General features: G+C 43.0%; 2 protein-coding genes and 1 long non-coding RNA gene across 4 annotated transcripts in view; 1 reads left to right on the top strand and 2 right to left on the bottom strand.

Moving 5' to 3' along the window:
- fam184ab (family with sequence similarity 184 member Ab) overlaps window positions 1–9618 on the bottom strand; it is a 30248-nt gene extending 20630 nt beyond the window's left edge. Inside the window, exons 1-5 of one of the 2 annotated variants that reach the window (XM_052052715.1) lie at window positions 8880–9618; window positions 1663–1782; window positions 549–707; window positions 226–465; window positions 73–156 (exon numbers count right to left, since the gene is read on the bottom strand). In XM_052052715.1, coding sequence (XP_051908675.1) covers window positions 73–156; window positions 226–465; window positions 549–707; window positions 1663–1782; window positions 8880–9050 — 774 coding nt within the window. In that variant the 5' untranslated portion in view covers window positions 9051–9618. The remainder of the gene's footprint in view (window positions 1–72; window positions 157–225; window positions 466–548; window positions 708–1662; window positions 1783–8879) is intronic. The other variant, XM_052052716.1, reaches the window with a different exon arrangement.
- LOC127592222 (uncharacterized) overlaps window positions 1–19853 on the top strand; it is a 193646-nt gene that overhangs the window by 33598 nt on the left and 140195 nt on the right. The gene's annotated exons all lie outside the window — the stretch shown is intronic.
- Window positions 15344–19853, bottom strand: part of man1a1 (mannosidase, alpha, class 1A, member 1) — a 69164-nt gene continuing 64654 nt past the window's right edge. The window contains exons 10-14 of the mRNA XM_052052740.1: window positions 18637–18752; window positions 17590–17809; window positions 17335–17507; window positions 16679–16794; window positions 15344–16180 (exon numbers count right to left, since the gene is read on the bottom strand). Coding sequence (XP_051908700.1) covers window positions 16054–16180; window positions 16679–16794; window positions 17335–17507; window positions 17590–17809; window positions 18637–18752 — 752 coding nt within the window. The 3' untranslated portion in view covers window positions 15344–16053. The remainder of the gene's footprint in view (window positions 16181–16678; window positions 16795–17334; window positions 17508–17589; window positions 17810–18636; window positions 18753–19853) is intronic.

The raw sequence follows: 19853 nt of genomic DNA, 5'->3' as shown, positions 1-19853 counted from the left end.
GGGAGGAAAAAAAAACCCTGTAATGATCGTAAAACATGTTTGAGGTCTCAGAAAGGTCACACCGGTAGGTACCTTGCTGAGTTTGGCCTCATACTCTTCCACCAGTCTCTTCTTGTCCTGCTTGAGTTCTTCCACTCGCTCCGTCAGAGAATCCACCTGAAACAACCAAAACAGAATCAGTCTGAGTTCCCTCCTCCAGCTTAGATTAGAGTTTTTACGGCGTACCTCGGCTTTGTGGAGCTGGCCCAGCTTCTCTTGGTCTTTGCTGTAGTTGGCATTGTGGCTCTGGTGGCTGCGGAGCAGCTCCTGGACCTCCTGCCGGTGTTGGCCCTTCAGCTCCTCTAGCGCCACCTTCTTCTCCTGCTCAAACTGCGCCTGCGCCTGGCCGAAGGTGCGCAGCTTCTCCTCGAAGGAACGTCGCATGTCCTCCACCTCGCGCGACATGGACACCACCCGTTGAGTGTGCTGAGGGCCAAAGTCACAAGTTAACTTCTCGAGTGAGGAAAAGCTGAGACGGGCTTCGAAATATTCACAACTACTGGATCTACCTGAGCCTCGGTGCACAGCTGCAGGTCCTCCACCCTCTGCCGGTAGTTATCAAACTCAGCCAGCGCCTGCCTCTTCATCCGCTCATGCAACTCCATGGACTCCTCCAGGGACTGGATGCGTCTCTTTAAGTCCATCTCGTCGCTGATCTTGCTCTTGTACTGCAGAGGGGATACAATAAAACAATAAAGAAACAATATTTTGACTGGAAACAACCACCTTGACCGTTTGTTCAAAATGCAGGGGAGGCATAATGGATTTGGATTGGAGCAGCAGGCCGTTTGCTGCCTAAACGGGTGCCCAAAGGCATAGAAACAGGAATTCAACTGATTCATTGGTCAATCTAACATGTTTGTATCAGTAAGTCTGTGTTGCGTAGGGCTGCGTCTTGGAGCAATGGCTGGGTTATGATATGAATTTGAGCTGCTTTCTGCCTAGATGGGCAGCCACAGGGATGGAAACAGGAGTCTCACCGATTCATTGCTCAATTTAACAGGCTTGTATCAAAAAGGCTGTGTTGTGTCGGGCTACGTTTTGAAGCAATGGATGCATATTGCAATGACTTTCGTCTCATTATTGCCTTAACGGGCTGCCAAAGGAAATGAAACGGGACATAAATTCATTCACTTCTCAAACGTACAACTTTATTTCAATTTTTTTTTTAAGTGTTGCGTCCTGCTACCGGTATGACTGGAAGCAATGAAGGCACCAAAGCAGAGGGCAAAATGAAATCGGGCTGTTTGTTGCCTAAACGAGCAGCCATCGGGAATGAAACAGGAAGCAAGCAGGAATCCCCTTTTTGAAGTAAGGCATACAAAGGTTTGCTGTAATGTCCAACTGAATGAGTAACCATACAGTTGATGTGAATGTATGCATTTTTGCGACCTAAATGGGCAGCCATTGCTATCAAAACAGGTAGAGGGACCCCTGGGAGTAATCAACCAGTCAAGAGAGTGATAAATTTAGGATTTTTGCTGCCTAAACAGGCAGACAGACCAACAGGTAAGTCAACTGGGGTTGCATGAGACTCAAAGAATACTAAAAAAACAACATGCTAAGGCTTTATTCTTAATCACCAACCTAGCTAAGTGCATGGTGGGAATGATCTGGACCTACCTGTAAAATTTTCTCCCTGGTCTCAGAGAGGATCTGCTGCACTTCCTCCTCGTGGGCCTCCTTCAGGGTGGCGATGGCCGCCTCGTGCTCGTCGTTCTTGGTGTTGAGTGCGTAGATCACCTGCGCGAGCAGAATTGACATACGTGGGCGGAACATGTACAACAATTGCTGTTTGGGATTAAACAGGGAAAAATATAGAAATGTCAAAACGTGTTATTTTTTTTAATTCTTTTTGTGTGAAACAAAGAAAATATTTTCATGAAAAAAAAATACATTGGTGAAACAGATGCAGATGATTGTTCTGGGGGGGGGGGGGGGTGGGATTGAATTAAACATGAACAGATTAGACATTTTTAGCCCGTCGACTAAAAAAAAAAAAAAAAGCTACCACCGGCATCATTTTGACCCTTACGTCCACCCCAGAAATAACGCTGGGGAACACACAAGTCCGAATGCCACGGTGAGGAGATTCCCTGCTCCGGTTCGTGAGAAAGAAAGCTGAGTGTGTGTTGGGATGAAGGCAAACGTTATTCAATAATTCAGTATATCAGAATCCAGTTGAACCCCCGCAGTTTTGCACCCACTTACATCACTGATTGTTGGATGCTCTGTTTGTAAGCATCGCTGCGCCGTTTGATTAACCGCTATGTTAATCACCGTACCATCTATGCTTATTTCCTTTAACTTACGTTAGTCACTGGTGTTTTCAATTCGATGTCAGCCTTTCGCTAGCAGACTTTCATTAGACCAAGGTTATTAAAATTCACGAAAAAGCCCTCCCCCCGAAAAAGTCATGAAATTGACAAATCATTTTCGTTAATAATTCTATTAGCTCTGTGGAAGATAATTTAGTTTCACTGTATGCGCTCGTTGATTTCCGCTCTCCTCCCCAGAAGATGAATTTGCGACCGTTGCGCGTGGTGATCACATTTTAATCCGCTAGCGGCGCTAGCTAATCAGGGAGACGGAAGCGGGTGGGCATGTCTCTGCACGGATGCGCTTGGGAATGGAGCGGCTCAGGAGAGGGAAGAAAAGAAAAGCGGCAGCCGCGGCCGGGTTTAACGGAGCAAACTTGTGTGCTTGACTTTCTAATTTCACGCCACTGTTAGCTTGACTTCCACATGCACACAACAAGCACAATTAGCTGGAGCGATACAGACATCAGGATGTTTTCACTTGGCTTTGAACGATATATATGTCAAAGACCAAACTAACGAACACGTATCGAACCAAAAAACAAGCTAACAAGGCCTATGCTTGAGTAAACCAAGCTAACAACTACTGTTTTAGTAGCCTAGCCACAAAATTCGAAACCAAGCTAACAACTACTGTTTTAGTAGCCTAGCCACAAAATTCGAAAGCAAACTGTTCAACAACAAAAAAAAAACATAGCCACCTCGGCCAACAAGAGAAATATTTAGCACCCTTGCTAAGCTCAAGTGAGAACACGTGACAATACTGTCCAGTGTCCAACACTTCAAAAGTTTTCTTTCCTTTTCTATGTTTTCCAAAGCTGATAAAAGTCCATCTGGAACATTTGGCCCGCTGCCTGCCTCCAGAGGCTGGGATTATTTTTAGAACTGAGTGGGAAGACTGTAATTACCTGCACCACAGACAGGTAAGGCAGGAGAGCAAAAGAAGGGGGGGGGTTAAATACTTTCTCTTTCACAGTCTCACACACATACAGTACATCTATCCGACTAGGTTTCCATGGCAACTGGACATAGCCGCCTGAGTAAGGAGGGAAGTGCTTGATGAAGTGGACGTCGGGCGAAGTGAAAGCGAGGCATACGTGACAAAGAACACGTTCGGTGGCAAGCCATTGCTGCGGCCATTTTGGTGGTCATGTTGGAGCTTTAGCCATGCGCTAAATCAAGACCAAAGTTGGTTACTATATAACTACCACAAATGAAATAAATCATCTGAGTTAACAGTTAACAAAATGCACGACCCAACCCACAAACCAATAAAGCAACGAAAGAATAAACCAGTCCACCCAAAAAAAAAAAACACACACACAAAAACTACTGACCCAAAATATTATCATGCGACAAACATGAGCATAACTCTGAAGCAGATCATTTGGTCGTGATGGTCTGTTTAAGAGTCAATGTCCGCCATGGTCGTATGGACACGATGAGGACCAAAATTAGGAACAGTCTGTGTCACTCTGAAATGAGTGAGCAAGAAATATGGTGGTCTGGAACGGTCAGAAAGACTCCAAATGGGATTGAACCTGAACCTTTTTAATTCCAGCTCCATGTAGTTAACTTGAGTTATCTTTGGACAGTGAATGTAGCACTTGGAAAGCATGTTTGTCTTTTGTTCCCATAGGACCACCATACATTCCGAAAACAGTGTGTCCATGTAAAACAGCACATTACAAAAATATGAGATTTTGCAGTCTTATTAACAATTTCAGCTTGATTTTTTTAGGGTGAGGGGGGAATTTTGGAAACGAAATTAGAGATTTTTTTTCCCTGTAATGTCATTCATGTATTTTATCTACAGTTTGTGCCTCACACCAGGAGTGTCAAACTCATTTTTGTGGCGGGTCTTTTCTCGAAAGGTCGTTAATGACTATGAAACTACATCTCATCGCACTATTACATGTACACAACAAATTTTAGCAAGCATCATGCAAGTTGACAGACGATTTTCAGTCACGGGCAACAAAAAAAAATGACATGATGGGCCAGATGAGGCCCCCGTGCCTCAAGTTTGACACCAGTGCCTTAGATAGATTCTACGTCTATCATTTGTGGATGCAGCGAGTAACACATCAGAACATTCAGCATATGGTCACACATCCTTCATGCAAGTGTGTTTCATGGCCTTTGTTGTCGCCCCCCCCCCCCCCTTTTTTTTGCCCGAGTGGCTGATTTTGCTTCTGCCTCTGCGCTATTGCTGCTATGCAAAATCAGGTCAGATGAGTCACCAGCGGCGTGCTGCTCAAAGCTACAAATCTCTAATCCACCCTCGGCCTGATGTCATACACCGCCTGCCCCGTAGGAAAACGCCGTTATGCACGGAGGTCCGCGGGACACTACATTAGTTACACCGGGAATGACAATACGAGAACGTCCGACTCGACGTGGAGAGCAGCGAGGCGTGCTGGAAAACGTGGACGGCAGTGGAAGGCTGGGGATTGGAACACAGAACTTTTGATTGTGAGGCAGACATACCATCCACGAGGGCACTGTGCCGCTCGGCATGAATGAGATGGCGATCAACGCGCGGAGGAAGAACCGCACACAGCTTGGGAAGGCCCGCACACATAGGGCGCGCAGCGCTGACTCCCATTAGCGCTGCCATCAGTTTACGTTGGCAGCGTGTAGCCTGCAGCCTTCGTGTTTTGTGTGTCATCATATGCTGCATTTCGTCAGTGAACAAAACGGCAGCCTGAGATAAACCTGCTGCACTCTCTGGGGAGGCGGGCGGGTGGGGGCGTTGGGTCACATGACAGGTCGCCATGTCGCCTAAGTGCTTTTTAAAATTTTTAATTTTATGACTAATTTAGTCAAAAACATTTTTTCCAATCACAAATTCACCCATTCAGGGTTTTCCTTTTTCAGCTCTATGTTATAATTAGCCAGTCCATCAACATAGCATATGCAAAATAAAATTGTGAAGTGGCTCGAAGACCCTGTAATATTTCGCGTTGAATTTCCAGCCACTGGAATTTTTACCCCAAAACTTGAAACTTCTGGAGGAAACTTATTTTTTAAACTAGAAGTACAGAAAAAGTAACACGTCCTGTAACTTTTCTCATAATTAGAGCAACGTGCTCCAGATAGTCGTGTTCGGCTCAGCATATTAGCGTCGTGCTCGGTCTTCATGCTTGCTGCCTTTTGAGAGCATTTGTCTCCCAGCAAGTAGAACACTTTTTTTGGGGGGGCGGGGGGGTATGTTGTCATGGAAACTGTGGCACTCTTTTGTTGTTGCATATTCTACTTTGACGGAGTCGTTAGCGCGCTGCGGCGCCAATAAAGCGGACAAAGACTCAAACGACGCCTAATTTGGGCTAAAGGAAAAGGGCTAAAATGCTAACGTTAATGCTAAATTCAACTGCTAAGCTGGACACAGAAATTCAACTTCTAAGTACACGATACAGATACTCTATAAATTCAACATTCTTGATTAAACTGCTGAGCTGAATGCTGTGAAAATGCTAAAGATGCTGAATCCAACTTCTTCACGGAATGGATTAGCTAAATACAGTGTGAAAATGCTATGCTATGCGTTGAATTCAATACAAGGCAAAAGCGACAGTCGTGTATGGAGTGCAGAAACTATTGATGACATTTCAAATACCCGGAAGGAATGCCGAGTCATGGTCTGCCACCATTTTGCAGTGACATCCTTCACGCGTTGGCCGCAAAGCTTGCTGACATAATATCAGTGTCTCCTCTTCCATATTCTGTGCTTCCGTTGATATTCAGGTATAACTTGACTGCATCTCCATGGTAACAGGAGACAACCGCTCAAGGATGTTTTGCAGTCTGATTGGCCAATGAACTGATTTCTGGTTAACAAATCAAAAGAAAGAGATGCTACAATGACCCATCAAATCATGCTCACCACTCGATGTGAGCGAGCGCGTGCCAAAGCACGTGCACAGCGGCAGTATCTTAATGAAATCTGACAATGAATTGTGACAATGAGCGAAGAGGGAGATCCTTCCTGCAGAGGTTAATAAAATGCAACACACACACACACACAAACAGGTAGACACTCAAACCGTAATCTCCTCTGGCTTTTCATTCTCCCAGAATGGAGTTTTATAGAGATTAGAAAGCCGGCGCAATGGAAATGCAGGGAGGGCCGAAATATGCGGTTGCCTTTGGACAGTTGTGACATCACTTCCTGCTCTGTGGGTGTGTATGGGGTCGGCCAAAAATTTTTCACCCCCCGGCCCCCCAAAAAATATCCCCATTCATTCCCAATGACAAATCTTCAGCTTATTCAATTCGCCATGGGAATGATTTTCTGCCAAAAATTCCCCAAATACCAAAATTCCACATTTTTCGATATTCATTATATTTCTATTCCATTCCATCGCCTTCCCAATCTATCCACATGATTCCAAATGTGTTCATTCCGTATTCAATAATTCATTTTCCCATTAATGAAATAAGCCAACTAATTATCTTTTTTTTGGATTATGACCAAGTACATTATAAATAAGAAACATATTTTTAAGTCAAATGTATATTAGGGATTTTGTATTTGATCCTTTATAACAAACTAATCTCAAACCAGCACTGTGCATCCAATCAGAATGTGCTGATGTCAAATGCTATATTAACCACAACCATTAGGGGGCGCATTGACTTGCTCTCATACGTCTGCCCCTTCAAGGGGAAATAGGGAAGGATGAGACGCAAGAATACGGTAGGCATACTTGGTAACTGACATTCAGAATGCACCAGTTTTGCTAACGCAACAGAAAACCAATGATAAAGGTTTTCCTTCCACTTTGCTCAATGTTGATTTTTTTTTTTTTACATACTTGGTGCCACATTTTAAAAGCAGCGGATTCAAATTTCAATGACGCCACCTGGTCTGGCAGCCTCCGCTATTCCAATTCAAGTGTCCTGTGCCTCCAACAGCAAGCGTGTGTGAGCATGCGAGACGCCGCCAGACCCCCGGCTTGATAATGACACACTCAAATCCTCCGTGAGTTCCAACCTGCCAAGTATCTTGTCATTTGTTGTTGGGGATCAAAGCCCAGACCTCCCCCAAGGCAAGGCTGGAGGTTTTGGACTAACCTTGAAAGGTTAGAGTCAGTAAGCAGAGGCGTGAAATATTGGCTGCTTGCATTAAACAAGCTCAGAGCACTCGTATTTACTTGGCTGTGTGCTTCAACAGCTCATTGCTATGAAAAAAAAGAGCCAAAAAAAAAAAGCTAAGCTATTCATTATAGCATAGGAAATAGATAAAGGGCATTGGATCACGAGCAAATACAAATCCACACAAATATACACATTATCCATATACACATTATATATACATACACATACAGCCTCTTAACCGGAATTAACAAGCAGTCCTTGCAGCGATTAAAAGTTGAGTTGCTATTTTGTTTACTGTCAAACTAAACATCAAACAAAGAGTGACACGTGTTGTGTATTCAAACCTACTTTCGTCTACATATCATATTATACTGCCTCCCAGTGGCGAAATCACATACACCAGGAGTTGCAATGAATTAATCTAAATGCGCAGTTTAATTATTTATATTAATGTTTTGCAATTTTACCTAATCAGTGTTTTGTTTTTATCAGTGACTTTATTATGCAGGCTTCAATTTTACTACACATCGCAAAACGTTTTTGGGGGGAGGCGGAACAGATTAATGGCATTGGCATTCATCTCAATGGGGAAAGATGACTTGACTGTTTGGCAATTTCCCCGTGACCATTCAAATACATATTTCTTCAGAAACATAAAAACGTGGTGGTAACAGACAGTTCACATATTTGTGTGTATGTTTTTGTTCGGAATAATTGTCAAATTTCATGATGAAAAAAGGATGGTGTAGTTATTTTGATTGCTGTTAAATGTGAAAAATGGGTGAAATTTGACAGAATTCATCCCACAAGCAAAGTTGCCTCCGCTGCTTCCAAAATACCAAAATGAACATGCAAGATAATGTCAACCCATTTTTGCTATTTCTGATTAGTGACTGATGTGATGTGTAGTGTTGTGGCTAATGACCATGCATGTGACTCGCTGATGGATGCAGCATCCCGACAAAACCTTCGGGCAGCACACATCGCTCACTCTGGAGCGACAGACTGCCAACACCATACTTCCTTTAAGAATTGCCCAATTTAAGGATTGTTTGCCCCCAAGGCGTTCGTGCATGCACATGTGCCGTTTGGCGACGTTGACAGCAACACGTGAGGCTGCTTTCAAATTCAGCGTGCATTCAAAGAATTAAAATGTACGAGCACTTGGCTAAAATCGGACGCGTTCTCGTGTTTAAAACTCAGTTAAGCACACGGTGCCATCGATGCAAATTTACGATTTGAGGACTCTACGAATTCAAAGTAAATGCGAATTGTTGTGGTATCTATGAGAAATTCATAACGCCGAGGGTGCAAACCTAATATTTGCACTCCTAAACGGAGTCTGGGGCGGAAGAGTTGGAAGCAGCGGTATGGCATCGCTACTCGGGGATGCAAAAAGGCCTCCGCACATCTGTGCCTTACCTTGGTCAGCTGGGCGATCTTCTTGCTCATTTTGAGGTGCAGGTCTTGGGTATATTCCATGGCCAGGCCGGACTGGAAGGAGGTTGTGGACGTGGACGATGTTGACGATGAAGTGTATTTCCCCTGACCGGCAGGGCAGTAATACTGCTGCCATCCCGACCCAGTCGCCATCTTCACGATGATGCTTCAAATGCTTGATGGTGATGTGGTCTTTAATAATTAAGAAAAAAAAAGACTTTTTTTTTTTTACCCAAACCTGGCGAAAAACATGACGCAGCAAGCCGTTTAAAAATGTCCCATTTTGCTTCAGGTCTTGACGCGGAAAAAAAAGTGACGAGCAGAATTTTAAGCTCCGGAGATGTCAGAGGCGGGCATCATGAACGACGCCGCCGCTAGCGCCCCGAGGTCGGGGTACGGGCGGCTTCACCTGCCGCTGACGAGCAGCGCAAGTCAGGCTGCCGTCTGGCTCCCCACCTCCCCGGTCGGTCACCTTGGAACCCAAATGAGGAGCCGTCGCGACGGATCGGTCCCCCCCTCACTGCTCCGCGGTTACATGGATGTGCGTTGGAGCACGCGTGAGACTGGCGGGTCGGAGACGTGAACGGAGGGACGAACGGACGCAGCGGCAGACCCCCACCTCCCCGCAACCTCAGCTTCCCCGTCAGCCTCCGGAGCTCGGCTGCTGGTGCGCCCCTGTTGCCATGGATCACCTCAACAGTCTGTACTGCGTTCAGGGGCAGTGGGACAAGCGGCGATGCGTTCACTGACAATTACACAAATGAGTGTCAATCGAACCGAAACTCCTCCCCAAGAACAAACGAGGCATATTGGTGATGACGATAACATATTGAGACAAGTAAATTATTTTATTGATTAGCAAAATAAAATAAAAGCTAGAAAGACCATACAATGTTTTTCCGCCTTTTGTTAACTCATAAAAAAATTACCAGCTTACATTTAAAAATACATTTAGAATGTATTCAATATTTCAATTACCCACTTATTCCCTTTATTCTAAACGCAATGCATTTAACAATGTTTTTTTTTGTTTTGTTTTTTCAGGCAAGTCTTTCCCTCACGTTTTAGAAGTTTAATTGATAGGACCAAGGTGCGGCAAAATGCATCAACATCCATGTCACATCCCAGAAGCACATAAAACATTTTCAAGACAGGCACGCCATTACTTTACTTAGCACACAGACTTTCTGTGCCAGAAATATCAGACTTTTTCTCAAAAGAGAGGGAGGCTCTCGCTGCTTATTCAGAAACAGCGTGGGAGAAGGTGTTAAGTCTTCACATGGCGTGCATCGTAATGACATCGCTCACTTTTTGTTGCCTGATGGCGTGTCACAACACAGCGCTTGTTACAATTGTGTGTGTGTGCGTGTGTGTGTGTGTCGCCAAGGGAAATGCGGTGATGTCGCTACCTATCAGCAAATATATCAAGCTCCAACGCCGTGAAGCATGCTGGGAGATGTTCACTCCTGTTGATCTTGCAGCCTCACTCTTTGAAACTCATTTCTTGTCATGGGAAAAAAAGGCACCAAAAATGTTAGCATTAGCATCAGTAACATCACTTTCAGTCGATTTGAATTTTTGCTCAGTCATCCGCTAGTGTATTTCGGTCCATTAATACAATGGTGAATTGAACACATTTAGAAAGGCAATATGACAACACTCACAGGTATGTATTCTTTATCCTCCGCACTTCGTAGTGAATGCCTTCTTGGTGTCTTCATGACATTCCGTTCAAATGCATTTATATTGGCCGTCAATCATGCACAAATTTTTGCCCAGTCAGTATCCCCCACTGCGAACAACAGGGGACCTTTGTAAGTGGGATATTTTGTCAATAAAATGCCGACTGACAACAAAAATACTTTTTAGCTCCAAATGGTATATTTCACCAAGTCGCTATGTGCGTGGGTCCTTCTGGCATGCAGAAAACAAGTCATGCAAGAGTGTCAGAACGTTGCAAAAACAAACAAAAGTATGCGACAAGACTGATGCTACAACTTTAAGAGATGTTTAGAAATTTGTAATGTTGACGCCCACATGGATTTCACGTCAGGGTTAATGAACAGGGAAAAAAAGTATACGGTATATCTGCTTCTTCATGCGTATGCCAACAAAACCCGAAACTTACCGTTTTGGAACCAAGTTTGAAACCCTACGTGTAAAAGCCCAACTCGCATTTACCCTCATTTCAAAGTTGAACCCTTGCTTGAAACCCCAACCATAACTGGGAACCCTAATTTCGGGTTTAAACCTCTAAATTCGCCGTACTGAAACCCAACCCCCCGTCTTGAAACTTTAAGAGGTTTTAAACCGTAACCCTGTTTTTAAAGACCCTCATCCTGTCTTGAAACCCTAACGGACAAACCAATTCACAAAATCAGCAATGAACGTGAGCAAAAAAAAGGAAACTTTGTGGTTCCTCATCTTGCGCTCTTTTGCTGCCACCAGGTGGTGAGAAGGTCACATTACACAAAAGAGCACTGAAAAACCTCGTCATTCGCGCGGAAGTGGGACTCTGCCAGCTCGCGAATCTTTCACACAAATATTGGAAACTATGTTATTAACGACCATGGAAAAACAGGAATTGCACCCCCAAACCGCCCCCACCAAAATATCTCAGCGACTATGCAAGGATTCTTTGTAATACATTTTTCATATTTGTGGTAGGACTAAATGGATTAAAAAAAACGGAAAGGCACAAAATAATAAAATCTCTTTTTTATTGTTGATTATAGAAGTGTAACAAATATAATTTCTTAAAAAGTCTGCAGCGAGTTAATGTCATTTTTAATCCACAAATCTTGATAGAAATGGCCAGTGGCTCTTTTTTTTCTTCAAAACACAATCATAAAACATTTGTCAACAAATGAAAATATTGCATCAACAACCCCCTGCCCCAAAAATAGAATGATTCTCTGCTAATGTTCACATCCCAAGATTGCTGTCACAGATTCCGAATATTAAACACGATACGAGTCGCTCGTCGAACACAATTCAAACAAAAGACGTCAAATATTTTGGATGCGCCTTTTCCGAAAACATCCAAAAGTGCACATTTGTCTCAATCAATTAATTGTAAACTTGATTTCATCGTTTAGATCAAAAGAGTCAAATGTCATTTGTTTCACGCTGCCCGCAAACAAAGATGCTGACGGTTTCCTCATTTTGCCGATGGTGCAAGACAACGTGAACAAATTCCAACGTTATGTGACAAACGATTGTAATTACTTCAAATGTTGAAAATCATACGTTGAAATTAGCAACTGGAAACACGCACACATTTTCTCCTTCCTTGCACAAAATCCCAATTGAAACCCTACTTCTGTCTTGAAACCCTAATCGTAAACCCTATCGCAGTCTTAAAACACTTTACTCCGTCTTCAAATGTCAATTCCATTTTAAAATTCTAATCAACGTTTGAAACACGATCCCAGTTTTAAAAACATAATACAGTCTATAATCCTGTTTTGAAAGTGGATCACAGTTTTAAACCCAACCCTGTCTACAAACCTGACACATGGCTCAAAAATCCTTATTTGGAACCAACACTCGAAAACCTATGCCTGCCTTGAAGCCCTAATCCAGGATGAAAACTGTAATTTGAAGACATAATTCAGTTTTGAAACTTTGATTTAAAACTGTTTTTAAACCCCAATCCTGCCCTGAAACCTTACTTTGAAACCCTAAACCTGTCTTGAAACCTTATTTGGAGTAAAGTTAGCAACGCTACAAACAAAACCAAACAAAAGTTCCAGTTGAAAATGTCGATTCTCCCAGCATGTTTGTCGTAATAGTTTTTTCTCGTTACTTTATGGACATATGGCCATAAATTATGATTTTATGACATTTGGGGTACGAAGGGTTTGGGCTGTGAGAAAGTTCTGAAGAAAGAAACCTGAGAAAGAGAAAACTAAAAGCAGGAAGACAACAAAGTGTCATCATGTTATCCCCATGATGACAAGAAATGAAAAAGTAAAAACAAAACAAATTAAAAAGACAGGAACCCCCCCAAAATGTAGAAAAAAACATCAAACTAAAAAGGGCTGGAAATAAAGATTAACAAAGAGGAATGATAAGATGAGCAACGGACAAACAGAATACACAAAAACGGGACTAAAAAACAAAAAATGGATCATAAATGGACACACACACACTCACACACACACACACACACGGACAAAAATAACCTAACACATGAAAAAAACATTAAACACAAACATAAAAATAAAAAGTTTCAAGGCAGAAATGCCCAAAAAAAACAACAAAAATGACCCAAAATAATAAAAAGTCTTAAAATAACAAAACAGAGAAAAAGCCCCAAAACGAACAAACAAACAAAAAAAGGGTGTGAAACTGAATTCACTTCACATTGGCTTGGTACATTCACACACATTGTCCTGGCATGTCATTTTTCTCTTTGCTATTTTTGTTCCACCCAACTTGATTCTTCTTCGCCACTCTCATCTTTCCCCGAAAAAAACGTACACAGTCACAATAATAATTATAATAAATTAACACAATCAAACATGACAATCAAAAAGTATCACAAATGAATTGTCCTCGATTAATTGTCCACTTTTCAAATGATCACTTTGTTGTATGTTGACTTGCCCAATGTGATCAAATCAACTGGGAGTCGAAAATCAAAACAAAAATAGACCATACCTGTAAGAAACGTTACCTTGAACACTTTTTACTCAAATCTGTCTGAAATTGGCTGTTATGGAGCCATCCGTCCACTGGGTGTCAGTGCTGTACAGAAAATACATGCCAACGTCAAGTGGATGAAATCGGGAAGTTCATTCGGACTGCAGAATGAGTGTGCGGATTTGGGAACCGAAGCCCCCTCCCCCAAAATACGTCCAGCAATACAGTGCAATGACAGTCTGAAGCAAGTCGTATGTGAGGCGCCGCACCACTAGGTGTCAGTGTAGTACAGGAAACTCAGCCAGCAGTTTATCCAGTGAAGGGAAATACTTATGTTTACCAGCAGGGGGCAATAACAACCAATTAATCACTGAGTGCGCCTGTTCTGGTTCAGTGAAACCAGTTCTATCGCGATTGCCACCTCGTTTAAGGCCTTGAAAGGTTGAATTTAGAATTCCTTTCATTTAAAGTAGCTATTTGCAGAAACTGATTAAAATAAATTAATTAATTTATTTTATTTGGGTGTTTTGAGTTTTCCAGGGCCTCACTTGCATGTGTTACTACTCCGTATATTGTGTGAAGGGTTTTAATTACCAAAATAGCTATGCTAAGTTTCCCATTTAGTGCTGCCCTGAGATACGAGTGCCTTGACTTACAAGTTTCCAAGACCCGAGTTGTCAATTAGACAATTCTTTGTCTTGAGATAGAAGAAATAGAAAGAAATGTGCTTAAGATCTCCACCGCGATGAAAGACAATTATGAGCTAATGGCACTAATACATTTTTTGGCTACCCCTACACCCCCCACCCAAAACCCCCCCAAAAACCAACTATAGCACGAGAAAAAAAAAACAGCATGGACAAAACTTTCTGTACAGCCATGTTTTGTGCTCACTTTCCATGTTTGAAGGTTATGTAGAGAGCAGATGCTTTTTCTGTGGTTTCATACTCAATGTTACGGTTGAGCGCAACATTTATCATTAAAAAACATCTTTCAAAAACAATTTGGAAGTTCTTTTTTTGCTGAAATAGGGAAATTCAATTGAATAGGAAAATACGTTGTCATATACAAGCATGGTCAAAATCAACTTGCATCTCAAGGCACCACTGAATATGTTAGCATTAAGCTTGCTGACTTCCGTAAGAAGAAGTGATATTTGTTTAAACATTTCAGTGTTTAAAGTTGAGATATAATTACATATTTAAAAAAAAAGATATGGTCTCAATGTTGCAGCCTTTAACTGTTTGCGGGTCTGGAACATCCTGTATTCAACGCGATAAACACCAGCTAACTGCCCCTGTTTCAATCTTAAAGCTACATTGTTCATTTTTCTCGCCCGGTTTCATTTGTGCGAGCAGCCTGGGAGCGAAGGCACAAGATGAAGAGTGGCTTTTGAGCGAGGGTTATGGGGACGCGGGTTCCTGACCCAACAAGCATCCATCAAAAAGCGCAGAGTCGCCGCCGACAACTAGAACGACGCGACGATGATTGAACGGGGGCCGACAGCCTTTCTCAAGCTGTAGCCGAAGAAAAACATCAAAATCAATAATTTGGACGGTTAGCTGCTTGCTTTCCACTTAAAAAAAAAAAAAACAAAAAACAATGGAACATGATAAAAAGCAACAACAGAGGTCCAAAGACTTGTAGACGTCTTCTCGAGCAGTCACCTGCCCGTGTCGTCATAACAGTAGGAACAGCTGCTCAAGAGGTCCCAGTAAAATAGTTCTGCCTTTACAAACACGTTTGTGGTAGAAGCTCATTTTAGGGCCTCTCTTTCACTAAATTTGAGTTTTATCAAACCCATGACAATCCCAAAAGAAAATGGCATTTGTATCCCTTGTAAAGGCAGAATGTTTGGAGGCAAACCTCATGCTGTGCTAGTTAATACTAGCCTCACAAAGCTACATTGTTAGCATCAAGTCATATCTCGAATTAAAGGTCTGGGTGAGAGCTGTTCTGATGTGCGATTATTTCATCGATATGCTTTCATGTGAGGACAAAAAGAGCCCCACCCTACCCGCCCTCCAAACTTTTTCTTTCTGCTTTTGAAGTGCCTTCCAATGCTACACTGTTGGATCAAAACTGATTAAGTCAAACACACAAAAGCTGAAACGATGACGACTGCGTCTTGTAAACACGATCACAGAAAGTGATGCCACTGAGCAGCGAGTGGAAACATCTTGTCTCTGTCCCTTGAAGGCCAAATTAGTCGTTCCATGTCAATGACAACGTGGCACAGGGATGTCGTCCATCTTCGTCACACTTAAAACGGTGTCAGAAAAAATCCTGTCCTTTCAACGCTCTATGTAAAAGGTCATTGTGGAAGCCAAGAAAAACAACAGGACCACATCTGAGTATAAAAAAACAAAAACAAAAAAAAAACACCCAAGAGAAGACGCAAAAGACGAGTCTGCTCCGATCCAGTTAAATGAAGTGTCAAAAAAGTCATCTTCCAGATGGCAGGAATTCAAACCTTAGTGGGGTTTTACAAGGTTCCCCAAAGTCGTTGCTACTCCACCTCGTTGGTCCGCTCTGGTGGCTCCTTCCTCATGACGGGCAAAGGGTGAGCCTCTGTGTTGAACACCCAGTGCTCCAAAGAGACTTGGCCGTCGTCGGAGAATAGCAAATACAGATACCTGGGGGAGCATGGGTTAGCATAACCGGTTATGGATGTGTCACAATTGTTAAGTATGTATCTTATCAAAGTCATTCTTAACTGTCACAATGTCCATACGGTACTCAAATATATTTAAGCTATTTTCACACGTCATTGTCCCCCCCCCCCCCCCCCACCAACCCCTCAAAAAAATGCTGCATGGATGCCCCAAAATTAAATGCCGTAATATTTGTTCTCCAGCTAGTTTAAGAATGTTACAAATGTGTAAAAATAAAACACAAAGGACAGACCAAGAAGAGTATCGAATGTTCCTGGTAATCTTTGTTAAATTTGAGATATGGGTTCATCTTGTGAGCCATTGCAATATTTAAAACTTTTAGGGTAATGTCACTTTCATGTTTTTTTGATGTCCCATTTTGGATCAGTTATTTAAAACAACCCTTTTGGACTTTTGAAGGATTCTATGGCTTCTAACTGCGAAAAAAGAAACGAATGCTTGTTTTCTTCTGCGTCTTACTTGAGCGTCTCAGCCAGGAAGAAGCTCTGCTGCACGTCGTCGTGGTTCGGCGTGGACCCGTAGACGTCTCGGATGCCGCTGTAGCCTCCCTCGACCTTACAGTGCTGCTCCAAAGCCTGCGGGACAGTGGCTTCAAAGGTCACTATCGGGGCATGTATGAATTTCTATTTGTTTTTAAAGAAGCTTGTGTAGTCATTAGCACACCAGTCTCACGGTCCAGAGGTTGAGGGTTCAAATCCAGGCTTTTTTTTTTTGTTGTTGTTGAAAGTTGGCTAGCTTTATTCAAACCCATGTTCTTTATTGATTACACTGCCCCCTACTGGCAAAGGTGTGCACATCAGCTGGAGCCTACTGAATTATGAAGATGAACAAAACGGCTTTTCCCTTTCGGGGTCGCCACAGCGAATCAGTTGCTTCCATCAGCTACCTTCATGTCCTCTTTCACTACATCCATATACTTCCTCTCGGCCTCCTGCCTGGCAGTTAGGGTTATGGTTAAGACTCAGCATCCTTCTCCCAACCTCTAACATGAGAAACATGCGAACAAAACCGTGTGATCGTCTGGTCCCCCTCCCCCTCCCCCAAAAGCGCCAGTCACTACTTGGGGGATTTTTATTCTTCCTTTGAGAATGGTATTGATGCAAAAGTTCCATTACCATGACGGCTTCCCAGCCCCACTCCCTGTATTTTGGGTCGTGGGTAAATCTCCACATGTACATGTAGGTCTCGATGACTTCGGGCCGCAGGATGAAGTACTTCTCATTTTGGCGCGTGGCGATGGCCTCCACGCCGCCGTCGAAACGGAATGCCTCTGGGCCCAGCTTCAAAGCTTAAAAAAAATAATAAATAAAATAAGCATAGAACCTTGTGGATGAAAATGTCACTCTTGGACGTGGTTGGTTCTCTTTTACCGGTTCTGGAGTAGGACTCGTGACAGGTTCTGGCGATCTCAGCCGCTTGCTCCATCTGGTGGCCTGTCTTGTCGTCGGGCGCCCCGTCGGCACCGAGCGCCACCATGCCGCCGGCGAAACAAGTCAGGTGACCCATCTTATGTTCCAGAAGGCCCCCCTTCCATTCGGCGATGTACGTCAAGCCGCTGCTCGACTTCCTCATTAGGTTGCTCTCGATGGCCTGCAAGGGAGGAATTTAGTAAATTAGCAAGATTTTTTTTTCTAATTTCTAAATTCGTATTCTAGGCAGATGAGGAAGGCCGGCTCAATTCAGCCTATCAAAACAGTTTCGCCTTTCAGTATGTTATTTGGTAGACATTTCAACCATTAGCAGACCCACAAAAAAAGTCATAAGAAGCCATGCCAAAAAAAAACAGATACAGATGTCAGCCATTTTGGTTTGAAGAAGTGATTCAGAAAACCAGCCAAGTTTACGACTGCGTGTGCACCGGCCCTTTAAGAGGAGCCAATTCAAGAAAGACGCCTGATCCACTTTGTGGCGTCTCCACTCAACAAATAAATCACTTTTAATCCATGGGATCAAGGGGGATTACGGGTAAAGTATCTCCTCAAGATTAATGTTGGGTTCAAGATGCCGCGATGATAACGTGCGCGTTTGAGTGTAAGCAGATGAGTCTGATCGGGCTTGCGCGGGGTGGGTTCAGATGCGCTAGGCTACGCTACGTAAGCATACTGCCATCTGCTCCGACTCCCACAATGCATCGCCGCATGGACCGAGGCGACATCAGCCTTTGGACTAAAGTAACTCACAATCACTGAGCCACACGGAGATGTTTGTGAGTGTGTGAAGAAAGTAAGAGTGAGTGACGCGTGTGTGAGGGCGTGTCTTCCCAACTGTATGCTTTGCACCAGGGCCAGGCTTAGCGAACATGAGGATTCCACGCAAAGTTGAAAAATGTGAAACTATACACAAGAAACATGTTTGTGTGAGAGCGCGTGCTTGGTTTTTCTTCTGTGCGTGTGTCTGTGTGAGAGCGCGTGCGTTACCTGCAGGGCATCATAATACATCTTCTTGGCCTCATCGTCCGTTTTGTCAGACATGAGCCAGGCTTTGAGCAGGTACTCGTAAAAGCTGTCGCCCAGTCCGCCCACGGACACATGATCTGCAATACAAGCATCCGGATTAACCTCTTCCTCCTCCATCATCATCATCATCCGTTTCGCTAGCTCTCAGATTAAACTAACAGCGGAGCTCCATCTCTGTTGTGTTGATAGCCATGTCCACTGCGTGCGTGCATGTGTGTGTGTGTGTGTGTGTGTGTGTGTGTCTCTGGTGGGAGAGGGTGTCAGCGAGTGACATGATGATGATGAGGAGGAGGAAACAAAAGGAATAAAAGGACATTTTGATTCATCTCAAAAGGAAAAAGCCGTATCGGAATAAATATAATGTGTACGGTTGGTGTCTAACAAAATCAAGTCCAAGTTAAGATTGTTCTTCCTTTATCTCGAAAACAGCAAAATATCAGACATTTTTAGACAACTCGAAATAAAAATCAAATAAAAAAATCAGCAAAAACAACAGAAATACAAAAAAGCACAATCACCAAATTGGGTGGAGTCATGAAATAACTTTCATTGTTGTGTCTATTATGAGCGTCCTTAGCGGTCGTCTAATGCACCCCTCCCCATATAAAATAAATAAAGGGCATTTTCAGCGATGGTGTGCCGTTAAAACACACGGAGAGAGTGACAGATGCTCTAAATAGAGCATGATGGAAATCATTTGACAAACCAAAGACGAAAGATACTCTTTCAAGGCGACAGCTGCAGCTGCGACGCAGCAGATGATCGGCTCATGAAAATCCAGTGGAGGATTTTTCAACTTTTTTTGGGGGGGGGGGGGGGGGGTGCAAACACCCTAGGGTCATAAATTATGCAGCAAATGCATTTCATGATAATTACGTAATGACTTTCTGGAGCCAAAGAAGCATTAAAGCAGTTTTTTGTAGAGGTTGAAAGTTGCAGTCTGAAGTCAGTGTGCAAAAATAAAATAAAATACAAATTATTTTGATTCTATTTGTCTAAACACTCGGCTCAATGCTAATTATGACAAGAACGTACTTGGGATGAGGATTTTAACGCAAGCTAAAGAGGTGCGAGCCCACTTTTAAAGCATCATCAAGTAAAAGCAACAAAAAGTAAGTCAACATTTAAAAAAAAAAAAAAAGGATGAAACAAATATTCTTATTTGATGCAAGGCCGCT

The sequence above is a fragment of the Hippocampus zosterae genome, chromosome 19 (assembly GCF_025434085.1).
Source record: "Hippocampus zosterae strain Florida chromosome 19, ASM2543408v3, whole genome shotgun sequence".
Lineage (NCBI taxonomy): Eukaryota > Metazoa > Chordata > Actinopteri > Syngnathiformes > Syngnathidae > Hippocampus > Hippocampus zosterae.
This window is presented reverse-complemented; position numbering and strand designations above follow the sequence as displayed.